The sequence below is a fragment of the Chiroxiphia lanceolata genome, chromosome 3 (assembly GCF_009829145.1).
Source record: "Chiroxiphia lanceolata isolate bChiLan1 chromosome 3, bChiLan1.pri, whole genome shotgun sequence".
NCBI lineage: Eukaryota > Metazoa > Chordata > Aves > Passeriformes > Pipridae > Chiroxiphia > Chiroxiphia lanceolata.
This window is the reverse complement of record NC_045639.1, coordinates 49,348,925-49,369,386: the sequence shown is the minus strand read 5'-3', so window position 1 is coordinate 49,369,386 and position 20,462 is coordinate 49,348,925. Positions and strand designations below refer to the sequence as shown.

The window sequence follows — 20,462 nt, the reverse complement described above, 5'->3', positions numbered from 1 at the left end:
AGGCGTACCACCTTTACAGCAAGGAGGTCTTGCAAATCTGTTCCTGGTTCAGACTCAGAGCAGCACAGGGAGGTAGGAGTCCCACACACCATACTGTGGAGTGGGTGGGGGAATGGATCTCATGCCACCTACATACTGTGCAGTGTGAAATAAATAAAGTGGGTGGATTGAATGTCATAGATACATACCACTCCTTAACTCTTATCTGTCTGCACTGGTATCTGTGCCAGCTGCATCTCCACCTACCTAGAGGCCTTCTGGTTATGGAAACCCACAACGATATTTTACTTCTGTAGAGGTGCATTGCTTACATCCACTTTTGAAACTGAGGAGACAACAAATGTTCTTGGTACAAAAGAGTGACCTCTTTCTCAGGTGGGGAGCAGTTCCCTTTTGTGTGATTTGCTGAGACCTGATAGTTGAATTAGCAAAGGCAAAGAACACCTTGCTCATTTTTTGAGTTGGATACAATTTATCTGTAGCACTGGAAATGGCAACCAGTCACTCTTACTCTGTTTGGAAGCTTGTAGGTTTTGTCAAAATATGAGTCCAGGTTCAGATATAGGGCCTGTGTTAGTACCACATACTTGGCTGCATGACATTCCTTATCTCCCTTTTTGCTAATATCTCTGTTGGGAATCTTGCACAGATAAAAATAGGCCTTGATATTCACTACAGCATCTGCTTCTCCTTCCCAGTGATTTGCAGACAGAGACTTGCCAAGTGTCTAGTGACTCATTTATTTGGGAAAAAAGCCACCACAACAATACAATCTGCAAACCCACAATTTTCCTACTCCCATGTAAGAAGCATTTTTAACAGCCACTCAAGATCTTGTGTAGAACAGCTATTAGCAACATGCTTCTGTTTTTCCCCAAAGAGTGATGAATACAACTCCAGGGGCCCAATTTCTATTGCCTTTTTCTTTTGGTAGCCACTTACTCCGTGCAAAGTATATGTGACACACCAACCTGGGTCCAGAGACCTGACTTATTCAAGCAGAGCTTGAGGGGACAGGCATGGACTAGGCTGGTGGAGCTGCCAATACGCTGTCCTTGGCAGGAGGCTGAAGACTAATGCTCAAGTATGCTAATCTGCTTTGCTGCTCTGTGGTCCTGGCCCAGTCATCCATTTACCCAGGGCAAAGCTACTTTAGATGTGTTTTTTCAGTAGCTTGCATAACACTGCACTGGGTGCTCTGGAGGGGAGTAAGTGTTGTGTTGATCTGAGGATGTTTTTGTAATTGAATACACTTGGTCAGCAGAACATTTATGAAAACATAGATAGAACAAATTTTGAAAGCAAAAAAAAAAAAAAGGGAGGGGATAAGAAAAAGAAGAACTTCTATGCCTCTATGAACAAAGAGACCAAACTTCTGGCACTTACCCTTGAACGCGATGTGATTTTCTGTACTCCGGCAGTGCAGTAGTTGTAGGGGACTGAGCCCTCAGATGTGGGCTATTGCAAGGTCTGATCCAAAACAAGGAGCCACTAGAAACAAGCCTATTCACAAGCATAAAGAGAAAAAGAGCTAGATTTTCCATGTTTGCTGCCACTTGAGTCTGAAGACATCAGCAGCACTCCAGAAAAAGCATCTTGTTGAGGCGCACAACAGTTGAGGGATCACCAAGAAGCCAAAGTGTTTGAGTTGCAGAGTAGGAGTCAAGAGTTTGCTCTATACAGAAACAGTAAAAGTAGGAGGTAAAAAATGCCTGGGATGGATCAATACCTGTCACTTATAGCTGTCAAGAAAGCATATTTGAGTTTCCCTGATGGGAGAAGCAGACATCTCAAAGACTGTCTCCAGAGAAGGGCTGGTGTTTCCCCATGTCCTTGGGAAGCAAAATTTCCCGTCATTTCCCATCGAATCCTCTTCTACAGCTTGTCAGCCTGAATGCATACCTAAAGTGCTTCTGATTGTTATGAGGAAGCCAAAAAGCTGGGCTTTGTTTTCTAAGCAAAAATCCTCCAACCCTCCACCATCTCACCTACATGTCACAATCTGATTCATACCTACCTCCATTTGAGTATTCCGCCATCTCTTATTCAGGATGCTGAAAAGCCCTGGAACAATTAAATACTATACATGATTATTTTTTACTCAGGAAACAAGAAATTAAAAATATTGGCGTTCTATTTTTAAATAATAAATAGAAAATATTTATTTTACAGCATTTTCAAGATCATTTTGACAAAAAGGCATTTTCATCCAACGTTTGACGGACCAAAAGAAAGAACTTTTACAGAAAGCTTCATAGCTCCTACAACTGCATACACAAGGTGAGTTCTTGATCTTTAGATATATTTACGTGTGTGTATGTTACCAGTTTTAACAATTACAAACTAAAAGTTAATATACTGAATTTCAAGAAAACTCCTACTTGTGATATAATTACATTGCAGTAATAAAATCAGTGCTTAATATGTTCAAAACAGATATGAAAACAATATTATACTTTGCCCCCTTGCCATCTCCTCACCCATACAGACCTGTTATGTTTCTTTTTCTTATTTATCTCAGTTCTTCAAAGACTGGCTTCCTAGTATCAGCTCTGTGCTACTGACAGTGCATGTTTTTGGAAACAGCACAGTAGATCTTATACTATGATTATTAGAAGACAGAATCTATTGCCAGTGTGGTGATCAGCAAAGAAAATACGACATTTTTTTCACTGTTTTAATAAGTAATCAGCATTTAAAAAAAAAAAAAGGCAGCAACAAAAAAATATCCCCCTAAAAACCCCAAGCAGAAAAAAAAATTCAACCAGCTAACCCTCAGGCATCCTCAGTTCATTACAGAGACATCAATATTCTGACAAAGACAGAACTGTGTCTTTGGGCAAAGCCATTTCATGCTTTCCAAGTGAGGTCGACAATAGTAACTGGCCACTAGTCATATCGAAGGGAGCAAACACTGTGCAAAGAGGATGAGGAAAAAAGTCTCTCTGGTTTTGAGCACCGGCCAAACCTTCCAATACCAATACTCCATAACTAAGGCAAAACTAGAAGATTTGGATCTTCAGAGCAGAATTGATAACTAGCAGCAGGTCTTCTTAAAATTCAAGTGAAAAGTAAGAAAAAGAATAGAATTATGCTGAATTCAGAGAAAACTCTGATAAAGTATTCACATGTGGTTAAAGCATGTTTAAAATCAGGTTTTGCAACTATATTAATCTCAGGAAGAGATTCCTTTAAAATATTTTTGGAAATAAGTGTAGAACTGTGGTACAGATCCTCAGCTGAATTCAGCAGCATAAGCAAAGATCATAGCATCTGAAATCCTGACCTGTATATGTATAATAAGCGCATTTATAAATAGGGTAATAATCATTATAATTAAGTTAAAGCCACAGCAATTAGACCTGGACTTTGATCATGCCTGTCATTAGGGAGCTTTGGATTAGGCCCATCTCTAGGAAACACATGAAAGATAGAGGAGGAGGAATAATAAAAGACAGAACTACAACTGCCTAGAAGTGATCTTTAAGATGCTGTATTGTATATTAAATACAAGAATTGAAATCTTATGGAAAGAACATGCAACTAAACATCATTAAGAGTTTAAAAGAACTGTCTATAACAAAACCTGGGGGTTTATGCACACATTAAGCACTGATGAAATTTCTTGTCCTGATGTGATTTTATTTTAAATTATCTGAAGCAGTGAAATAATTGAATTACTTTTCCTGTCTCACCTGGATTTCTCAACCAGACTTTTTTCTTTTTTCTTTTTATATTTTCTTCTTTTTTTTTTTTTTTTTTTTGTTAATCACACTTGCTGCAAACATGTAAAATAACAAGATCTCAATGCACTGGTTTATTAATACCATATGTCTACTTCATAAAATATCTGCAAAACAAAGCACCCTAGTGCTAGGGTAACAACTGTCTCAGTTTGTATATGAGAAAAAAGAATGTGTTAGCACAGCATACAAACCTTCAAAGATCTATCGAATATTTGTAACAATGCGATATAAAAACATGATTGTAACATAAAAATATTCATAGTATATAAGACAATCTTCCAGTGGTAGTTATTGGACATTACTCTTCACACATACCGTACACACGCATACAGATACACAAACATACGCTCACTCCAGTCTCTTGTCTGGGAGCTGGCTCCATAACCCCCAGTATGGAATTACCTTTCTTTCAGATTAACAGTTGTTGCTCTAAGTATACAGCTATTTTGCAATGTATTTGATTCCAACGTAACACAGAGGAATGATGCAATGACATGGCAAAATATGTTATTTTATGAAAAGATAGTCAATAAATATTGTTCTGCTACAGGAAACATTATGTAACAGTTTAGCCACATGGTTTGCGATCTTATACAAAAGGGCAGTTTTTCTAAGTCCTTATCATATTACAAGTACTACAGTGAGGGCTTTCTTCAGAAACCTCTTGAGTCTCAATCATGTTTCTCAGTCAGTTCACAATCAGTGTTAAAAAAGCCCAGATCCCCCAAAAAGCAGCCTAGTATAAAGAACAAATCGTTCAGACAAAAGTCAGTAAGAACCATGCGCTTTCACATTATCTCAGCTCCTCTCCCCCAAACACATTCCGCAGTTATGCCACCTGTAGAAACCAGGAAAAAAATATTTTTGCATATATGTCTCATATACAAGTAGCTTTGTTCCCCCTCACCACATTCCATCCTTCCAGCTCCTGGGTGTGTTGCTTCCGTAGCAGACAGACAGCAGTCATGAGGTGTGCTAATGACTTCTCCAGGTCACACTTCCCAGAGTCCTTTTTAAGCATTGCCAAGAGAGGGTTTGACTAAGTGTAATTATATTTTTTTCCTGTGTGTTTATTCTTTATTTTTTTGCTATAGAAGTTGTCTCTTGGGTTTGTGCTTTGTTATGGTTTCCTAACATTTTTCCAAAGTACAATATTTTTAATTTTAACAGATAGAGAATCTTGAGCCCTCAGAATGGATTTTTATTTTCTTTTTGTTTCATTTTAGTTATTTAAGTGCAGGAAGAAATTTTTGCCCTGTCACTTTGCTCTCTCTCCCCACAGTCCTGAGAGACTTGTCTCCTCAAATCCTCCCAATGGGCAGCTGCCAAAGTCCTTCCCATCTTGTCTCTTGCAGCATCTACAGAGTGGACGAGCTTTGCTTATAATCCCTCAGGATGACAGAGGCATAGGTCACATCTGGGGGTGTGCAGAGCACCGACTCCGAGACAGGAGAGCTGGGCACAGAGCTGCCCGAAACCACTGAATCCCGGAAAGGGGACGGAGGCGTCAGTGCCGGAGAATCTTCCAGAGTCAGTTTGCTGGTCACCGGCTCCTCGTCCTCCTCCTCCTCTGTGTTTTTCTCATACACATATCCCTGAATGAGCTTTACCTTCTCACTCTCCGCTTCATCAGCCGGGGGAGAGAGGGTCTCCTCGCTGAAGGCAGCCACCTGGAAAGGCTGCAGGGATGACTGCTGAGGTGGCGGAGGCTGGTATGGGGGCCGTACGCCGTTCCCTGAGCCGGGACTGGAGATGGCAGCATTGAACTCTGGGAAGCCGGGGGCGAACTTGTTGACCACTCCTTGCAGCTGGTCCATGAGGGACTGTGGCTGCAGGGGTAGGGTCTTGGGGGACTGCTCAGGCAAGAAGAGCTGGGTCTCCTCCGCTGTGGCCTGCAGAGGTGGGGTGGTTGCCACCCGTCTGTGCACCACCATGGAGGGGCTGCTGGCCTGGTTGAGGCGGACAGGCTCTCTATCTTCTTCCTCCACCACATTGTACAGAGTCTTACTGCTGATGTCGGTAAAAGTCAGGCTTTGGCCGTGGTAGTCTTTAGTGAGGGGTTTGATCACTGCTGTCTGATTGCACCCTGTCTCCTGGTTCTTCACATGCACTGAGAGTCTGTGCCATGTATGTTCCCCTTTGGGATCTTGTCTTCCACCTGGTTCAGACCATGACACAGACTTTCCATTAGAACTATGAATAAAATAAAGATGGGTTTATTTGCATTTACATTACACAGACAGAGGCAGTATAACACACAAGCCTACAAAAATTCTGATTGCTTTTCCTCATTAGTAAGCCTCCCTCTTCCAGTTCTTTGTGTCCTCCCCGAAAAACTACATAAGGAAACAACAGTGTTTTTTAACAACAGCAATTACTTTGATTTTCATCCAGAAGTGATTACTTCCTGATGGTTATCCATCTTACAGCCATCCTGGAAAGGCTTGCCTGTGGGAAGGGCTCCAGGAGGGCCGGCTGTGATTTGAGGACTGGAGCTATATCATTTTTGTATCTAGGTTTGCTCATCCCACCTTGTAGGGAGGGAAGGAAAAAAAATGGGAAAAAAGTCACAGGAAGAGCTTTAATTAAGCCTGATTTACAGCTTAAAGGAAATATTTTCAAGCTGTTGGAAGAAAAACAACACACAGTTATAGCCTTTGGCACCCTGTGTAGAGAGGTCCATTTTATTCCCTCTCCCCCTTTCGCACTCAGGAACAGTTTAGCTACCAAAGAAATGAAGGACTTCTGGGGACTCCGTCAGGTAGGAGGCAAATGCACTTCTTCCCAGGTGACTATTATTTACAAATCAGAATAAAGTGCTGGGACTGAAAGCGGCTGATTTGTGTGGGTGGAGGAACAAGCAGCGGCAAGACCAGGGTGAGTCAAACCCTCCGACTCCTCATACAGGTTGGATCCCATCAAAGTGCTTAGCAGTTTAGCTGAGTGAGGATCTGAGGGTCATGTCTGCCCCTGAGGAACTGTAGGTTTTTTTGCATTTCCCTGTGCCATTGAAGGGAGCAGCACAAAAAGCAGAGTGACAGCTCGTTAGCAGCTGGTGGGACAGGGAGCTGAGTGTTGCTTAAGAGGATCAAGCAACTGTTTCATTGCAGGTCAGGCAGTAGAGATCATTGACAAATTATAATATACATCACCTGTGTGAAAACCAGATACAGAAATTCTGAGATGGTTTATTCAAAGCAGCCTTAACTCAGGGTTTCATTCCTCAGTGACCAGGAGCCCTGAGGATTAAATTTCAGATCCTGTGATTGCCCTGCAGGTACATGGTAAACTAGGTGGGAGCAACCTTGTCTCCTGCTACTGCACCCATGAGGGTAGGTCGCTTCCCTTATTATATTGCAGTATCATTCAAAGTGTTTTGCTTTTCCTTGCTCAGACTCTTGCAGTTCTCTTTTTTCAGGGAGTAAATAATTGCCAGTTGAATTTTATTTAAAAAAAATAGTGACTGACTTTGTTGCAGATAGTGTTGTAAATCTGTCAAAAAAGAAAAGAAATGTACATGACAATGTGTCACTTTTCTGCTGAGCCATAAATATTCCCGGAGAAAAAAGCAAAAAGCTTTTGAGCTGGATCCAAGCTGGGAAGTTTATCTCTACCTCCAGACTCTAAACACTGGACTCACCACCTCTGTGGGAACTGGAGCACAAGAAAGGGCCAATATAAAAAATTCGTAACTCCCCAAAGCATGTAGTGGGTAGGATCTAGAGCTGTTTGGATTTAGAACTTTAGCATAGAAAGTAAAAAAACAAGTTCCCAGTTGAAGAATGAAAATTCTGTATTATACTGATCAATGAAAAGATAAGAATGAAGATTTAGAAGCATTCCTGTTTTGATCAAAACTAGCTGTGGTATGACTTTTTTTTTGAAGTGGTATACAGATAAGCAAATGAATGTAATTGTTGGGTGTGAAAGATTTTTAAAATAATATTTAACATGCCAAGATCTGCAAACTCTTCATACAGAAACACATTTTGTCTGCTTTAACTTCAAAACAAGTCTTTTCTCGTAGAGAGGAAAAGAAGTCAAGTGCTCTCATGTTGTATTTTGCTGATGCTGTAGCTTACAAATACTGCAAAGGGCTTTTCTGAAAAAAATACAATAATTATCTGCCGCCTTTTATGCTAAGTCCACTTCTACATAATTTATTTCTTCATAGCTAGTTCTGGTGCATCATCTCACTTTTGAATCCCTCCTCACACCATCTGTTTAGTCTCTAACTCATTTTGTTCTCAAGATTTTGTATTTTACATCAAAGGCAAGCACTGCTATTTTAAGGAACTCACTACCTCTGTCTTCAGATCATGCTCCTATTTAGTTCATTTCCCTCTCCCTCACTCTCAAATTCTGCTCTTCTGACTTCTTTCTTCTCTAGCACTCTCCGTAATGCACTTAACTGAGCTCAAATCAACAACCATTGTGTTGGGACTGCAATACCCAAACATGAACAAACCATTTCATCAGGATTTGTCTGTTACCAACTTACTCTATGAGGAAAGCTGCTGCTGCTGATGCACCTTGCCTCCACTTGCCAGACCTTAACGTTCGTGACTCATGACAAAGAGCTTTAGAGCTGCAGTGGCTCTCTATGGGATCCATTGGACAATATCTACTGGGAAATCTCTTTTCTGCTACTGTTCTCAGACTCTTGTTCCAGCTCTTTCCCTCAACTTGCTCTCCTTGCTATGTCCATTCACCATTAGCCTGTTAATGAGTCATTTGAGATGGAGTCACAAGACTGTCATAGAAATACCTGGGCTCTGTCTTGCTGGATGACTGGTAGGGGCTCACACCCAGATTAGCACATTCAGGCAAAATTCATAATTAACATGCAAGAAAAACACTTTTTATGCTGGAACAAAGACCAGCCATCTTGAATGGCATAAACTGACCTTTAGACATAAGCAAACACGGGTCTGCAAAAGCCCAGACCTGAACTGACTCTCAGTAAGACAAAGAATCACCTCACTTGTGATGATGAGAATCCTGACTGCATGTGGGAGGCATGGTCACCAAGTTATTGTCATCTTCTCTTTTGAAGGAATTATCCATGGAAGGAGGTGAAGATCAAAATAATTTGCCTGGCATAATGGAAGAAGGGATGGTTTTCCACACAAAGGCAAGAGAGGACGCCGAGCAGAATTACAGCTGGGATGTTGAAAACCTGATGTTCAATTGCACAGCGACAAGGTGGGATTAGCTGGTGGTTTCTTGCTTTTATCAATAGGATGGTTACCCATTTCACTTCTTTCATGTATTTATTTGTCTTTCCTAACTTTCTCTGTACTGTAAACAATTTCCTGTAGGATTTAGACTTCCCACTTACTGCTTTGTGTGAACCCCCTGGAGTCTCAAGGGATCTTTAGGTATGTACTTACCTATACCCAGTGTAACACTCCAACTACTATTTCTTCAAATCCTCACATCTAACCTAAATGTTGAGACAGATTCATGGATATCCTATAAACACATAAGATGGGCTTGCTTTTGCTTTATAGGCAAGGACATGCACTTAGTTGTTTTTTTCTCAATTTTCACAGCTTTATCTGTGGGTTTTGGTTTTTGGAGGAAATAGAGGTAAGTATATTTCCTGTGTGAATTTTTTTTAGTTCTATGAGAAGATCTGTTGTTATTTTTGGTAATGCAAAGTGTTGTTTTTAGTACATGCATTGATCTCTATAACATACTCTCTGCATGACTATGGGGCAGTCATTTTCTGGTACTTTCAGACGATTATTAATTACTAAACAAGACAGAAAATAACTTCAGACCTTAATAGTTACTAGCTGAAGATTTTTAAAAGAGCTGGTGCATACAAATCTGAGACTGTGGTTCAGAATAATCCTGCCCACCTGTAGGACATGCATACAGCTCATTAGACATCTCATTGTTCATTAAGTATCTCCAGATGCTCAAGATCTGGCTCTTCCTTGTGACAAGGAGTTCCCCAGACTTAAGTCCATTTTCAGGCCAAGACCAGAATCCTGCTCCTGCCAGTACCTGGAGGACCTGACCCTGTTGGCTTTCTTGGAGCAACATCAAGTCTGAGCACCCCAGAACAGGTGGTTTCTCTCCACACTGCAGGATCCTGAAGATGCCTTACTTTAGACTTTGAATAGCAAAGGTTTCTTTATATCTTAGAGGCTGAATACTTCTGAGGTGAAAAATTATTGTCCCAGTGGTCTAAGGGAAGTTAGTTTGTGCAACTCTCTGATCCTTTCACCAGCAAAGTTACATCCTGAGATCCAGAGCACAGAGAATGAAATCAACTTTGAGTTCTGTATGCCTGAAATGTTGTCTTTTTTTGTCTTGACCATTTTATGCATAACAATCTCTAACTGATACCATATGAAATGGTTTAACAGAGTGATATGTGCTGTGATGAAGTTAGCTTCAGGAACCCACAAGCTGGGAAATGGCTTCAGATGCAGTTAGGCAAAGTGCTTGAGAAAGAGCCCTTCCAGTTAAAACAGCAAGGGATATTCCTTGATCTGTCAGAGTTCATGCCCTGTTTCATCCCTTTAGGATGCCAGAATGGTGGTCTGTTATCTTCTCCAAACGGTCATGAGCTGTGGGAGGATCTCAAACTTGCTGAGATGTGAGGGATACAGTCATTTGGGCCAGGCCTGGTGGTGCTAGACAAGATTCAGAACACAGATTTATGATTTAAGGCTTTTTTTAAAAAGCAGCAATGGCAATTAACCAGAGGAAAAGGATATCAGAGAAATTATAAATATTACCTTTCTTTCTTTGTCAGACTGATGCTTTGTCCCAGCCTACCTCCTTGTAGTCACTATAGTAACTGAAATGCCACAGCTAGTAGGAAGCATTGAGATAACGTGGCAGTCTCTTCTGTGAAGACAAAATCTTAGTAATGAACATAAAATGCAAACCAAGAGGAGCCTATCAACTTTGGCAGCAAAAATTGAGTCCAAAAGAAACCCTATCAGCAACCAGCCAAGGTCAGTGTCAGGTACTGCCCAGTCAAAAAATGCTCCTACCTTCACAGAATGGGGCACAGTTACAGCCGCCTGACAGCTGGCTCCAGAATGCAGAGTGTGCAGGGCTGATTCTGAGCACTGACACAGAGATGGCCAGCCTTTGGAGGCAGTGGAGATGCAGAGCAAAAGGAAATGCCCTGTTCGAAACTGTACCTTGGACAAAACCTTTCTCATCCCACGTGGCAGTTGCTGATGGATGCCATCCTAGGGAACCAGTGGAGGAATTTCTGCCCTGCCCACAGAAAGGCATTTAGCCAACTGCAACCTTTCTGCAACCCAGCAGTCATGTAAGAAGTGGTAATGAGCCTGAGCAAAGCTCTGTCCTGCTGCCGCCTCACCATTCCCAGGACCCAAGCTAACAAGCTTAAAATTTAAGGCTAGTACCTGCACTGCAGCACACTGCAGGTGCTTAGTTGTACCACCAAGGTCTCTTCTATTATTGTCTCCATTTCAGTAAGGCCCCTGGGGCATGAAATTTGATTAAAGGAGAGAGCTGATTTTAATCCAGGGTGGTGATATCTCCCTGTACTGAACAGCCCCTTGTCTCAGAACTGCCACAGCCAGTCCTGCCACTCATTAGCAGAGCAAGCCACGCTGGTTAACGTGTTCCTGCAAGCCTAACTTCTGGAGCGTTGCTTCTATGGATTTATCTCTTACACCTGGGTTAGTAAAACTTCTCTGTACTCTCCCATGAGCGAGGGAGCCATCATTGACCACAGTCCCTATCTGATGTATGCTCAGGACTTTTGTCTGATATTAACACCTAAATGAAAAAAACCAAGAATCACAAACCAAGTTCAGCCTTAGTCCTTTTTATCCTACTTACGTTTCTGGGAGTTTAAGTTACTGAACCAACTTTTCCTTGTTGCTCCACTCACTTTTTTTTTTTGTTATGGACAAAATTGCCTTGGGCACGGGACAGAATATTCTGTGTAAATTACAGTGCTGCTTTAAATGTATGATGGAAACTGCTACACAAAACATAGGAAAACATAACACTGTCATGCTGTCTTGCTGGGGAAGAACCTGATGATACTTAGGGGTGTTGTGAGCAAGCACAAGCCCAGAGTTGCCTTTCCAACTTTCTGTCTTGCCATTGGCTTATGTCAAGTAAATCTAATGTATTAATTTCCTTCATTGGTTACTCCAATGCAAACATTAAATAGTATTTTATCTGAATTACATATAGGCTACCTAATGTACATTGACCCTATTGGTAACTGTTTTTTTTTTTTTCCTTTTTTAAATTGAAACGTTAATATTATACAGTCTGTAATGTGGATGCAGTAGCTATATATAGCACTTTTATACAACTGTGAATTCAGGGAGCTGGGGGATGGTGAGAGATGGTAATGTAGTTGAAGTTCAAGGTCGTTGAAGGCCTAAAACTTCAGCATGTATCACAGACCTTACTTACTCAGCTCAATAAAGGTGTGAGAATATTACACTGATAATGTGTATGAAGGTCTGACTACTAATTATAATTACTACTATAAATTTTTAGTCTCATCTAAAATATAGAAGCTATGCCACATTTCACTCATCTTTCTAATTACTGGCAAAAAAAATTTGATTCCTATGTGTGTTCATTAGGTATTTTGAAAAAAATTATCAAATAACTACTAATGTGTTGCTTTGAGAAAACAACTTAATCTAATAGATAATACAAAGTTCAGGATAATAAACAATTTGTCACAAACAGCAAGAAAATTCATCCTGTGTTCAGGAAATAAAGATGGGAAACCTGCAAATCAAAGTGAAATTGAAAAGTGGTCTTATTAGTGAACAGCTTTTGAATCTGTTTATTTTATTGTTTTTAATAAATAAACCTCACCAAATATTCAGAATTAATTCATCCTACTGAATAATTTTTTGTAATTTTTTTAAGGATAATAAAGTCAGTGCATGAAAAAAGAATGGTTTAAATCATTAGAGAGTATCTGTTATTAATGGAGAAGCACATTTGTGTTATCTGAAGATGTCTCATGCTGCACATTCAGATAAATGTATATGACAGTGCAGCCACTGATGATGCCTGAACTGAAGCATTTATTCAGACAGGCTCAAAAAGGAGCAGAGTTAATAGAACCTGAAAACTGAAAAGTACAATGTTTTGTGCAGAGGGACCTGGAAAACTTAGGAAAATATGAAGAAAACGCAAGAATTAAATTCATTTAGAAAGAGTGTAGGTGGGTGCAAGGAAGGCAAAATAGTATGTAGGACTGGGAGGCTGTGAAGATCAAAAACCTTCAAAAAGCATTACATCAAAAGAAATGCCATGGAGCAGCTGTTGAATTAGAAACACAAATTAATGAACTTCAAATATAATAAAACCACAAAAATTGCCCATGAATTCTGTGTTCCCCACTCAAAAGCACCACACTGTGGTACAGGAGGTCTTTCCTATGAATGCAGTTTAATAGTAATTAAGACAGTTGGAGGTTTTTCCTTGCTTTCTGTAATCCTCTGTGGTTCTGATAGAAAATTATTTGGGGCACCATGTGTTTTGCCAGAAAGATATTGACAAGCTGAAAGCTGTATACTGAACCGCAACAAAAAGCACTGGGGACAGAGAAAAGAGTGCATGAGATAAAAAGAAAATAGCCAAATAGATTCAGGGTTTTTTCAAACATCTCATTAGCACTGAGGCTGGGAGATACTTCGTGTGGCATATAGGTGCACAACTGAGACCTCTAGATGAAGCTACAAAAGGGACAATTTATGCTGAACATCCAGAATGTTTTCTAGTCAATACCTGTATCACAGCAGGAATAAATTCCTAATGAACAGACAAGCCAGTTGCCCTGGATATTTGCTGCCAAAATGTGTGCAACCCTTGCAGAGGTAGAGGTCAATGAGGTCTTTCTCCCACTAGAACTTGTCAGATTCTCTGGTATACCTGAGGATAAAATAAACTCCCAACAGTTGAACAGTGCTCAAAGACATCAGACTTGCCTTAACATGCCAGCATTTTGAGTTCAAACTTAACCCTGTTGCCACAGGAAGCTTAGTCATGAGGCCCCTGATTTGTAATGTACAGCTCTCCCGAATATTCTGCAGTAGATAGAGCAGACTGTGAAGCCTGTGGGTTTTTTGGGTGTATCTGAAAGTTTCCATGGTAACAAATGTGCAGCTTCAGAAGAAAAGAGCCCTGAAACTCAGAGGTGATGTTTCTGGTGTTTTTAAGTATGATAATAATTTTTTTTTATTCTGTATTTTCATGATTCTGCATTTCTAATCATCTCCAGAATTATACAGAGAATGGAGATTAACATTAGTGAAAAAACCCTGATGCTAAGTATTGTGTTCATCAAAACACAAGACAGTTTCAAGACTCTACATCTATTTGCTTGTAACTGGAAGGTGAGGGAAACCATAGCACCCATGGTGATTTCTAGCATGTTGTGGTAGTGAAGGAGGGCTTTCTCAGAAAAACCTGGACTTGCAAACTGCAGCAATTCTGGTGAATGAGACTGAGGCATGAGACCAGGCAGTGGTGTTAGGCAGCTGGTGATGTGATGGACACACATCTATTGCTCAAACTGACATTCATGGCCACAAGGATCTTGGGCAGTCAGTTGCAGATGGAGGACATGCCCTTTCCCAGGACACAGGGCAACACTGCCAGGCCTCTGAATGCATCAGCCCTGGTTGAAGGGAGAAGGAAGCCTGAGGGACAGGGATGGGCAGAGAAACCAAAATAGCTTCATGCTCAGCAGGTCTGAAAAGCTCCACTGCTTCTTAAAGCCTTTTTTATCTGGGCAGCTGCCACAGGCATTTGAAGTTCCATTGACTGGTTGGAGTCCCACCAGAGGTGTCTCTCAGGAGCTCATGTGGATGGGGATTTTTTTTTCCAAACTGAAAAAAAATCCCAAGCGTTGTCATGCAAAAAGCAGGAGGTTCAGGAGTTTCACAGCTTGTGCCCATGCTTTTTTGAATAGAATTTGTTGTTGTGTTCGCCTTTGCCTCCTAATAGTATGTCTGTGTTGGACTCCCATTTGAATTTCCAGACAGATAATTGATGATCTGTGCCCAGGGAATTTGCAACACTTGTTCCAGTTCAGAAAAGAAGGGCATATTTTTCTGACTAGAAGTTAGTATCAAAATGTTTGTACCATTCCTTACACTGCCTGTGTACAATTTGCCTTTCAGGGTGCCAAATCTGGTTGCTACACAAGCCCTGTAAAAGCCATCACTACTGCTCCAAATATATGATGCATTCTATGGATTTCTTCTGATCTACAAATCAGAGGGGTAGATTTGATTGAATTAACATCATTGCTACCTGTGCACAAATTGCATAAACTGTCTGAGACATACACAGAGCTAGAATGCTTTCTTTGCACTGATTAAAGCAGGGAAACAGCATCTCTGTAGCGAGACAGAACTGCTCAAAATGCTGCGTCAGTGGATCACAGGCAGTTTTCCAGCTAGTCACTGCACAACCTTCTGCGGGGCAGGGAGCAGGGCTGTTTTACATTTGCAGTTTAGCAGATGGAAATGAGCAAAGATCTGGAAGAAATGAGGCAAAGCCTTTCAGTTTCTGCAACAGCTAGCATGTTTTCTCCACCTTGTTTGTGTTTGCTCAGAGAGGGCAGTATTTGCACTTTTTACTTCTGAAGACCTGAATTTTGCTGTTGTTCTCTGAATGCAGAATATGCAGAATCTGAACAACTTTCAGAAATTATAACAGAAAAAAATTCTCTGCTATTATTTTAAAATACTGTTTGTTCCTAGGCCAAATCCTGCTGGTTTTATTTACATGTGCCTGCTAATGTTTTACCTGTTCTAAGAATCCCACCAATGTTTTCTGTGTTCCCTCTGTTGGCTGTGCAGCCACAGTTCACTAACAAGCACAGTTAGCAAAAGTTGTGCACAGCAAAGGTGTCTCGCCATGACATAGCCACTAGATTGTTCTTTAAGACACACAGGATAGTGTCATCTCTATGCAAAACTGTAAAAAAGAAAAAAAATATTGGCTAAATGGAAAAAGAAGATAAAATTAGTACAAAAAAGAGGACTTATTTGCAAAGTTGTAGGCATTTAGAAATAAAACGGAAGGCTTTCGAGAAAAAAATAAAACCTGCAGAAAAAATATTCACTGTCCTCTTCATCACATCTGGTCAATCAGTTTAAGGCATTGTGTGAAACAAGGGGACATAAGCAAATTTCCCATCTTTAATGGCATGCACCACATTTGTCCCATCATTAGACATGATAAACCAATGAGAAAAAGAAAGTAAGGGGTAAAACCACTCTTTGTCATGCAGCTTCTCTTACACATTCACTGCAGTGTGGGATTTTTCAAAGCTGCACATGTGCCGACGGACACTGGCTGGTGGGCGAGAACTCTGGCTGCCTCTTCCTGAAGATTGAAAAGAAAAAGACACCCAGTGAGTGGTTATACACATGTGCACACATTGTGGCTATACCACTCAATAGGTGCCTGTCCCTGACCTACACCTGAGGGCTTTGCCGTCTTTTCTCCTCTTGTCACCTGAACTTCCACACAGATTTCTTCTTGACTCCAGCACAATATTGTTTAAAATGAATTTTTATGGTGTTCATTCCTGCTTCCTCTGCTGATGCGCTTTACGCACCAGATGCTGTGCATCTAGCTGTCAGAGGGAATTCGCCCGCGGTGTTCTTAACACAGGACGAAACGGTGAAAAAGGAGCATCTGCCTTTCAAATCTTATTTACAAAAGCAACACCAAAAGTTTTTGTTGGTGGAGTTTTTAATATATGCTCAGCTGCCACTTCTTCCTTTGTCTCTTATTTCCCTAATCTGTTTTTCTAAATGTTTCCCTTCTTTTACTGTTGGAGCTCTAGCTGAATAGTCACTAGCTTTCATTATATGTGATTTCACTATTGTGCTTCCTTTTTTTTCAGGGAAACATCTGCCTTATTGAGGTAGACACAAAATGAATAGTCTCCTAAGCACTCTATCTGCAATGGTAATTCAATACGGGATTGCAAATTGCAGTTTTGGCCATTAATATAAGACAATTTCCATTTCATTTTCTCCTCTTCCTTACCCTATCAAGTGAATGCAAATTCTCATTTGTCTTCCTCAGTATAAATAAAAATACACACACCCATGTGTGCTTTGACAAAAATCTCAGGTAAATTTGCACATGAAATGTATCAATGAATTTCTGCAAAAAAAATTGTCATTGTACTGCAAATAAAATGAAAATCAAAATTCAGCATTTCTTCCCATCAAACAATCATAGTGCATGCTTGCCAGACTACTGTTTGCCTCAAACCAACAGATTCATGGATGCTATGTGCATGTACCACATACGCAGTACAGCTGTTCATGAGCCAAAAAAGCCATTCCTCTCACCACATACTAAAGCATGAGAGCACAGTGTGATGTACACAGAATACATGCATACCCATTTTGGAGTGGTAGATGCCTTGAGATGACTTCCAAACTACTATGAATAAAACACAAATAAGACATTCTGCTGAGCAGTTTTGCAAAACTAATCACTTTGAAGTCTATAGAATAAAATTCCTTATCAGGTGTAAAGAGATCTCTGAGATTCATAAATTTAAAAGTGATCACGATTAGAAACTTAGCTACCATGCTCTCTCCTACACCCAATAAATTTACAGGGATTGTTAAGCTTAAACAGAATATCCAACATTTCTACAGAGTTCCAGTTTTCTTCATCAACTGAGAGAGTAAGAGCTTTCTAATTCCTGTGCTTTTAGTTCAGTCACATGAGCAAATTTTAGAAAACAAGTAGTAATATGTAGTTGATTCACTGAGAGAAATGTATTTCAGTTCTAAATGTATTTCATACACACACACTGCTGCAAGCACAATACAGGGCACACAGCCACAGAAAGCCCTGCTCAGGGACCCTGGAAAAGATGGAAGACTTTTGTTTCGAAGCACTGCTTGGGACTTGGGTCTTTCTCAGTCAACAGGCCTTGCCAACCATCATCCCTCAGGGGCTGCAGTTGGCTGTCATTTACTGTTTACTTAGTTGCACCTGCCTTGTATTTCTTTGCATTGATATGTATCCCCAGAGTGAGTTCAGAGCATTTTGCTCTCCAAGCTTTGGGCATTTGTAGGTCTTGTTATGAAATCTTGCTAAATGAAAGGACAAAAGAAGCCTGCTTCCTCAAGCAGTTCAAAATGCTTCAAAACCTGTTCAAAATACAATAAACTCTTCTCTTACTGTGACTGCAGTTGCACTCCTCAGCCAAAATCTAACATGTTATTACACTAATCATGTAATAGAGCATGCAAACCCAAAATTCCTGGCCAGGTTTGCATTCTGCAGGATGTTGTTGTTGTCAAAATGTTACCAAGCTCCATCAAAGCAGTGGTCTGCCTTTTGGTCAAGGGTGATCTTCCCATGGTGAAACGCAGCATATACACTACAGAAATCAGCTCTAAATCTCAAGGCTCATGCTTCAGTAGAATTGGATTCGGATTTATAGTGAAATTTAGGTTTGTAATTGTGGGAAATGTAGTGCATGAGTGGATTGTATTTCAGTGAATTATTTTCCACTTATCAAATCATTGTCAACTGCATAAATAATAATAAATATTTTGAAGCATTCAACTTTTAGGCTGGCTTTGTCTTACTAGCACTGTGTGCTAATACTGCAGAGCTATGATTTAAAATTAGTGCCCAGAACTCTATACCTTTCTTTTTTTATTCTATTTTTAATTATGGCAATGTATTCCCTCTTCCTCCTCCCAGCCTTGCAGGTAGTGATGGTACTTCACATACATTTCTTTGGTTATCAAAACATTAGGTAGCCTGCCTGTCTTTACAATATGAGGGTTAATGAGTCATTTTGGGGGCAGTCTTCTCCAGGGTAATTCCTGCTGAGTGATTATTTGTATCCTGAGCCCAGAGGCATGATGGATCTTCTGTGCATTTGAACGAGAAGCTGGCATACCATCATGAAAGTGTCTGAATTGCTTTATAACAAACCCCTGGGTGCAGTAACAGGGAGTCTGGCAGAGGAAGCAGGGTGGCAGTGCAGGCGGTTCCTGAAAGAAGTGGATTAATTGCTTTACTTTATGTTCTTTGAAGCAGAAAAATGCTTCTACCTAGTCATTCAGAACAGGGTAGGTAACAAGACTGTTGAAATATGCAGTGAGGAATATAAAGGATCTGAGGGAAGAGTCACTTTTGCCACTATTTTTTCTCTTAAGTGTAAATGAATCATCCTACAAGGCAAACATCTGTGTTAGAAAAGTGTAAATTGCTATCTGCAATGTTTTATATCTCAACAGCTATGAAACTGGAAACATTCACCTTCTGCTCTGAAATTACTCTCTCTGCTCAATCAGACTACTCAAACATATACAAACTGAGTGATTTTTTCTGGTGTCCAAGAAAACTCAAGTGCAGTACAATGTATTATCTATTATTTGAAACCATGGTCAGAGATCCGCCTCACTAGATGTCCAAGCTGTAAGAAAATCTTTCACATTCCCCCAGTCAAAAAAATACAGAATAGCAAAGCCCCAGACTTTATATCATTCTGTATGAAACAACTGACCATCAATAACATTAGGAAGAAAATAAGGTGGGGAAGAAATCAAGAGAAGTGATGATGGCCTAATGCTAATGCTTGGAATGACAACCCTGCACCAACTCCTCATTTTTAAGAACTTGTGTATAACCCCTAGCTTTAATATAGGAAAGGTTAAGCCTTGTACCATGTGCCCTTGGCACACTGCCACACATTTAAGAGCAGTTCCTGCTCCAGCACTCAGGTTGATTGCCCTCCGCACTCCCAAGGGACAGCTCACCAACACCACAAACTTTCTGGTCTGCAAGGTAATTGGGGAGGTAAGAACACTTCATCTGTAGAACTAGATCAGTAAAGTGTTCAACTCATCCCAAACCCTCTTGCCCCTTCAATTGGAGCATCTTCCTAGGCAGGAGCACGATTGTGTCTCTTCAGATGTTTGTGTCTCTTCAGAGGTTTGTGTCCTTGAAAGGTAAGGTTTTATGTATGGTTGTCATGGCTGGATCAAAAGATACCTACATAAAAAGAAGCAAGGTCATGTCCTTTTCCTGTAGGATGAGGAGCTGAATTTTCAATAACTTTTGTATGAACCAGGATCTGATAGGAGATTTCTAAACCAATAGAAAAAGTTGGGAAGGTGGACAGGTTTTCAGTACAAATTCCAGTCTAAGTGATGGTTGGAAATAATTGTTCTGTGTTTTAAATTAATTACGCTAATCAATGGCATAGTGGCAGGTTTTGGAGAGAAAGAAATCATTAAGAGCTGTGGAGCAAAGAGCAGTACAAGTAGGAGGGAGGTTATGGGGTCATTCATCCTTCACCAGCAGAGTGAGGCATGTCAATAATTATCATCCGTGGAAGACTGAGGAGCAGGAGGGATTTAACTGCACATGCTCTCTGTCAAGTTGTGAGCATCTGCCAAAGAGGACGGAAGGGCCAAGGTCACCAGGGCGACCACAGTCCCAGAAGGATGCCCGGAAAAATGTGGCACTGAATTGCATGGTGAAGACAGAGCAAAGGCCTTGTGTGCTTCAGGTCACGCCAGGGCAGCAATAGCCAGCTGTGTGCCTGTGGGAGTGCTCCCTGGCTGCTCCCTTCTGCTGCTCCACCCTCCCCTGTGTGTGTCAGCACAACCCTTGGAGCAATTGTTCAGTCAACTGGCAGAGAATGACAGGGACAACTACTCTGGG

At 40.7% G+C, this 20,462-nt stretch overlaps 1 protein-coding gene across 6 annotated transcripts in view; it reads right to left on the bottom strand.

Annotated features, from left to right (window-relative positions):
• Window positions 1-2,131: 2,131 nt before the first annotated feature.
• Window positions 2,132-20,462, bottom strand: part of GRM1 (glutamate metabotropic receptor 1) — a 187,959-nt gene continuing 169,628 nt past the window's right edge. For 2 of the 6 annotated variants that reach the window (XM_032683003.1, XM_032683005.1), the window contains exon 9: window positions 2,132-5,939. In XM_032683003.1, the coding sequence (XP_032538894.1) occupies window positions 5,105-5,939 (835 nt within the window). In that variant the 3' untranslated portion in view covers window positions 2,132-5,104. Of the gene's footprint in view, window positions 5,940-16,042; window positions 16,128-17,162; window positions 17,202-20,462 lie in introns of all 6 variants that reach the window. The other 4 variants (XM_032683008.1, XM_032683007.1, XM_032683009.1 and 1 more) reach the window with 4 other exon arrangements.